At 42.7% G+C, this 6,361-nt stretch overlaps 1 protein-coding gene across 1 annotated transcript; it reads right to left on the bottom strand.

The window, feature by feature from the left end:
• Positions 1 to 1,918: 1,918 nt before the first annotated feature.
• Positions 1,919 to 6,140, bottom strand: LOC306792072 (regulator of G-protein signaling 7-binding protein B-like). The gene is made up of 6 exons (XM_079289066.1): positions 5,804 to 6,140; positions 5,360 to 5,528; positions 4,667 to 4,797; positions 3,388 to 3,526; positions 3,190 to 3,260; positions 1,919 to 2,108 (listed from the first exon to the last, which is right to left on the bottom strand). The coding sequence occupies exons 1-6, from the start codon at positions 5,937 to 5,939 to the stop codon at positions 2,017 to 2,019; spliced, it is 738 nt and encodes a 245-aa protein (XP_079145192.1). The 5' UTR covers positions 5,940 to 6,140; the 3' UTR covers positions 1,919 to 2,016.
• Positions 6,141 to 6,361: the final 221 nt, after the last annotated feature.

Raw genomic sequence — 6,361 nt, 5'->3', positions numbered from 1 at the left:
ACTACACATGGCATACTCTGAGTCATATACATGCCAAAACAAATAATGTATCAACTTAGACATCACCACTCTAGATTACATTAAAGAAAGAGAACAAACTTCACAAACACACATTTACAAATTACAATACACTTACATTCAATGGGGAAATGGCTCCAGTGAAGTGCTTTGGATGAATTCAATTCGTTTTTAGTGTTTGGGTTTTTCAATTCTTCTGTTTCTGTATGTGGAACATAAAAAGCCCATAAAAAGGAAAACTTAAGCTGAAAGTTGAAAATAAATCAGGGAATACTGCTCATGACATGCTGGACATTCGTGTACAACATGACTAAAAGCCCTGCTCGTGAAATATCAAAGGCGGTAAATGCGAACTTCAGAGCATATCTATTGGCTCTCAACGGCTCTCAACATGACTTCGGCTGAGCCGGTGGCTCGCAGCTAACGGCGCTAACGGTGCAAACAGCGGTAACAGTGCTGACAGGGATAACAGTGTTTATCTGAGGGGGGACCGGAGGCTATCAGATGAAACCGCTGCACGAGTCCAGTGCGGAGCTGCGGCAGCTATAGCCAGTGGGGCACGCTCACAAGCACGACAAGGCACGGGCGGCTGGTCCGGCTATGTCAACAAAGCATATATAATTATAATAGTAATTATGGCTTTACATAGCAAACTGTTGTTAGCGGCTATATCTATGCTCGGAATGTCGTATGGAGAACTTTTAAAGTGTTGGACAGAATGAACAACATACTGACGATTCAGCATTTTTTCACGAGTATTGGAGTCAACAAAATATTACAATTATAAAGCAATTTTACAAGGAAAAGTATTGATTATATGACGCTAAAGTCAAAGAGAGTTCATTTTGAGAACATATGTGTTGTGACTGGGTAAATTAGATTAGATGCCCTCACATGTTTACTATGATGGAGTATTAAAAGAAACATCTCATAATTTACAACATTGTTTTTCTCTTTCGTCCCTCACAGTGACTCTGATGCTCTGCTGACATTGGAACGACTAACTGACCAACATCATCACACATCATCGTCGCTGTCTGGGAGCTGAAAGGCTGACAGTATATGCTTAGATTATCTATAAGATTTTTTTTTTGGCATAACGTTTATTTTTACACACCTACAGTTGGATTAATTAAAAATCTTTTTTTTTTTAACAGCAAAAAGAAAAGCAATAATTATAGGAGCCAATTAAGTGCACGCATCATGACACTGTATATGAATTGCTTTGTCAACGGGGTTTCACCCCACACAGGCAAGTAGAGACTCACCTGGCAAGAGCCTCTACTGAATGATGATGAGTTGAATTACATCAGGAGGTCGTTGGGACTAAAGCGTGTCACATTGTGACACATTCAAACATGGAGGTGTGACGCAAGCACAGCTGAAAACCAAAAATGCCAGTGCATAGCCTGAATATGTACATTTGTATTCTTCCACAATAAAAAATGGCACAAAACAGAAAACAATAAGTTGGAATGGCTGCATAAGTAAGAAGGAAAAAGAAAGAAAATGCAAAGATGACTCACCTGAAAAAGAACCAGTGAACAAAATAGAGTTCTGCACAGTATTATATTTTTGATGCATTTGATCCATTACTGACAGTTAGCTCGCGAGGCTAATGCAACACTTTGGCTTCACTATTTCTCCCTCTCCACTGGGGATCGTATATGAACCATCTACTCGGAATATTTATGAATAAAATACATTTGAAAATAACCAAACCCAAACTAGATATACGCCCGAAATTCTATGCCACTAAAGGGACCGAACCGGAAAGAGCTGAGTCGCAGAACGCGAGACCCGAATGACCGACCAGCTAAAAAAAAAGTTACCATCAAGATGAAAAAGACAAATGTCATAGAATTAGATAACAGTTACTACAAGATTACAATTTCAGCTATTATGGGGGAAAATACTCGAACTGAATAAAATAATAGAATGAAATGAGATGACTGAATCTCTTATTCATGTGTTGCCTGTTGTGCTGCCTTCAGGCGCTCAGCCGGACACCATGCAGCACAGCCCAGGGAAGCGTCTCTTCCTCTGTCTGATCAGCGGGTGTGGAGTCAGATTCAACAAGCTGCTGTCGTCTGGAACACAGAGCAGGTTGACATGATGACGACCGATTACAAAGAGACAAAGTCAGGAAGACGGGGGTAGTTAGCAGTTCTGTATATATTATAATAATTAGTTGCTTTGTTTGTAATTTGTATTTTTACATAAAGACTGGAAGCAGGGTGAAACAGATAGCCTGGTTCTTATAGGATGGAAGACTCCACCTACCAGCACCTCTGATTAACACCTTCCATACAAAACCCGAAATGTAAACAGGTCAGGATGTTGTTTTGTCCTCACGGCATCCAGCCAAGATATAGATCCAGCTTGTTGCACTCACATTTCGGTTTGTAAATGGATTAAACAAATGAGATATAATCACTGGTAAGCCTTAGAGGTGGATTTTGTTTCCTATGAACCAGGCTAGCGGCTTCCCTGTTTCCAGTCTTTATGCTAAGCTAAGGTAGCATGGCTGTATTCATATATTTACAGACATGAGTGATATCAACTCTCATCAAAAAAATGGGAGTAAGTGGATTTTCATGATTTTCAGAGGCCTGAAGATGTAAAATGATCGTTTGTCACAATAGAAACAAAGTCATCAGTAACCTGATTTTGTGTAGAACTTTATAATTTCCTACCCTGATGAACATATGACAACCCCATAGAATAACCTCATGACTGCTTTTGAGGGTCCAGGCTGGGAGCCACTGCATCAGCTTTCAGTTCTCAGTATATTTCCTCATAGAGGGTTTCTTTAACCAGCAATGCTTAAGATAAATGAGTGCTGTATCTACTACTTCACTGGCCAGTAAAATCTGAAACAAAATTACAACACTTATTTTCCAAGAATTTAACAACTCTGTCCACAGTCTCCCCGAGAGCAGACGTTGTTGAATTAAATCATTTTCAAACGACTTTGTCCAAGAAAATAATCATATTTTTGTATTGTATTGTTCTTATTTCATCTCATTCCATTGATGCGTCTGTTCTTAATCACTCGGGATTATCTATGTAAACTTCAGATAGAATTATGGAAGGTATAGTGTTACTAAAGGTATTCACAACGCAACACTAATGATGCAATGGATTTCATCCATCACAAGCATTACACACCTTGGTTTTTCAGTGGCAATGGCATCGTGTCCCTGAGTTTGCTAAGTAGATTTCTCATCTCTCGCATGTCTCTGTGAAAGCAAAGAAACACTTGGCTTATTTTTCCGTTTGGATGAATTATTGTACATTCACAGCAGTAGAAAAATACAGTGAAACAACGTAAGAATTAATTTTAAAAAGCAGATGCAGTCGGTGTACCTCTCTATATTTTGAATATCCATTCCCACCAGCCACTGCTGATGAGGAAAATCGATGGGGGAGGAGGATCGGTCGTCCAGGATGGGAACGTCCGAGCTCTCATCCACCCTGAAGTCCAACCTCGGGTCTGAGTCTGTTCCTTCGGGTCCGAACAGAGACAGCAGCACTGAGGCAACTCAAACACATTCAAAGCATTCCAAAACAAAAGTGTGTGCTCTTCTGTGTTCGGTTGTTATGTATAATATTATTTTATTTATTATATTTATTTATTAATAGGTATTTTTTTAAATGCATTTGTTTCCAGTCTTTTAAATCGATGAATTACTTGTGTCATTGGTGTTTTATCTTCCTTTGTAAAACATAAATTCAACGTATGATAAATGTAACAACAGGCCTTTTTCCACAGCAGACATTTGGACCTGTCATAGCAGGATAAGCACAGGTGTTACTAATAACATTAATGGTGCCGTTCTATTGAAAGGGTCCCATTTCACCTTACAGTGCATGTGAACACATATCTCGCAGCTCTCCTTTTGTTCTTTCCTTCTCTCATCTCCAGCTGGTTCTCAAATCAATGGCTTTGTCCACAAAGTCGGAACATTTCCGAGAAGCCCATGGAGACATATTAAGAGTGAGCCAATTGGTCAATTTGGTTTGCGTGGAGCACACCAAAGAATAGAACCAATCTGTATTATTGTGATTTCTTCTTCTTTTAATTTCCAGCCGATTAAGCACGAGAAGAAGTGCGTTTCTGCCTCCCGCCGGTTTAAAACAACTCATTTGGTCTTTGCAAACGGAAACGATGTGTTTATTTGCATAAAGATAGTGGAGATAGAGCGGTCCACTTGTATTCTAATTTGTAATCAAACCAGTGTGACAGTGAGCCCGCAAGAACAATGCAAAGACCCTGAAACTGAAGCAGCTAAATGGAACCATCAATCACTTGAATCTTCACACGTGTATTTATCCCACTGTCAAGTCCCCGGTGGGGAGAAAATAGATTTTTACTGGCTTTTGATGGGGAAATATTTCATCTATTATTGACACCAACCATGCACAGAATAAATTGATTATAGGCACAATCCTCACTACAGCAATGTGATTGATGGAGGTGGTTATGAATGAGTCTGTGCTTGTGTGATTTTCACAAATCCCCAAGTTATGTTGTCATTCTGAGTGTGTTGGAATTTAGATGTGATTTGATTACGTGTCATTATGGATTGTCATCACTCTCGTATTTTTGTGGCATCATAACGTAGTGATATGTTTGAGACGGTACTTTTTCTGTGCAGCTGCAGCACCCCCAGCAGGCACATGGACTTCAGCATCTCCGTTATGAACATCTCCAGGCAGCACTGCAGCTGGATGAAGAGCCGACAGATCTCGGGGTGGATCTCTCCGTCCTCCAGACTGCAGCATGGAGAGGAGGAGGAGGAGGAGGAGTGGGGGGGGGAGAGGGGGAAAAGGGAGGAAAGGAAAACGGAGCGAGAGAAAGATACAAACAGACAGACAGAGAAGTGGGGATGTGATGTTTACATTCAAGCTGGCCAACTTCCAAAACATGCAGCAGATTTACGTTTTTTAACACCCCCCCCCCCCCCCCCATTCGTTTCATTACAAATGACCTTGCAGAGTGAACTTCTGTCAAAGTTACCTCACGGCAGGGTTTATTAACACACCGTGTTGTGCCTTATTTTGCATGCTTTTATTTATTTTGTATTCTACTTTTTACATTCATATTTTTCCTGTTTTATCTCATTAGTATAAATTCTCTCTTTTGCTTGTCTAACTCTGTAACTTTGTGAATAATAAAATGCATTATTGTATAATTGTTTCAGGTGGAAATCTGGCTTTAAGAGGTTAAACAAACTTCGAAACAAACATTGAGGGACAGGTGTTTATAAAAATGATGGGAGCTAACATCTGCTGCTCCCCCCCCCCCCATAACAACCGTCCTTTGTTTCCTTCTTACCCTGACACAGAGATGACGGTGAGGTCCTGGTGCGCTGCCCGGGCCATGGAGCAACCTTTGGACCGCGTGTGGTGCATCTGAGCCCGCAGAGACGGACAGTCGGCTGACATCTCGCCGACGGATATGACCTGCTCCCGGTACAGCGCGACGAGGGTGTTGAATTCCTGCACTGTCTGGAGAACAAACAGACCGTCACCACCGACTGCTGCTTAGACCGGAACAAACCGGCAATGTAGCATCTTCAAAGGAAAGCAAGAATAAAAATCTAGCAGTAAAACGATGCTAAGCGGTTGTTTTTGCGTCCGTTTTGCGCCACTTCTGCACCTGTGCATGATTTACAAAAACCGACTGGTAAATAACAAGCAGCTGTTCTCTGGTGCAGCGCTATACGCTTAACACAGACCACCTGCTAACCGTTAACAGAGAAGAGACTTATTTCAGTACTCGCCATCCTGCTGCCGTCCACGGCCCCCTCCGCGCTCTCCCGGCGCTCCGGCTCCGTCTGCGCCACTTTGCTGGTGGGGAAGATGCTCCCTGCAGATCTTGGGCGCTTTTTCCGCCCGTACGGTGCGGAACACATGCATGCACACCCACCACCGGAGCTCAGCCAGACGCAGTGACACAGAGAAAGAGAGAGAGAAAGAGAGATAGAGAGAAAGAGAGGTAGAGAGAAGCCCCCCCTCTGTTATGATAGCTGCCGTGTCCTCTACAAAGAAGGAATGTACCCGCTCGGACGCAGCAGAGTCGCGGGGTTTGGTTAATGCTCAAAGGCCCTCCCCGCAGGTGTGTGTGTGGTTATTCCCGGAGCAGGACCGTGTAGTGGGCCGGACGGACCCCCAGCAGCTCGCTCTGCATCCCAGCCGAGAGGAGAGTCACCTTCAGCCCCTCCTGAAGGCCGAGAGGGAGGCTCCTCAGTCTTCCGCCGCGTGCTCACGTGTGAGGAGGATTCAGAACGAGCCAACAGCAAAACAAGTCGTCACCCTCCCGATTGACGATTAACTG

This window comes from Melanostigma gelatinosum (genome assembly GCF_949748355.1).
Source record: "Melanostigma gelatinosum genome assembly, chromosome: 18".
In the NCBI taxonomy this organism is placed as follows: domain Eukaryota; kingdom Metazoa; phylum Chordata; class Actinopteri; order Perciformes; family Zoarcidae; genus Melanostigma; species Melanostigma gelatinosum.
The sequence above is the reverse complement of the archived record's forward strand: the minus strand, read 5'-3'. Positions and strand labels throughout refer to the sequence as shown.

Coding starts and splice junctions, on each gene's coding strand:
- LOC306792072 (XM_079289066.1), bottom strand. CDS start 5,939: ATGTGTTCCGCACCGTACGGGCGGAAAAAGCGCCCAAGATCTGCAGGG. Junction 3,261..3,387: donor GATATTCAAAATATAGAGAG/GTACACCGACTG, acceptor TTGCTTTCACAG/AGACATGCGAGAGATGAGAA. Junction 2,109..3,189: donor ATTGCCACTGAAAAACCAAG/GTGTGTAATGCT, acceptor TCTGTGTTCCAG/ACGACAGCAGCTTGTTGAAT.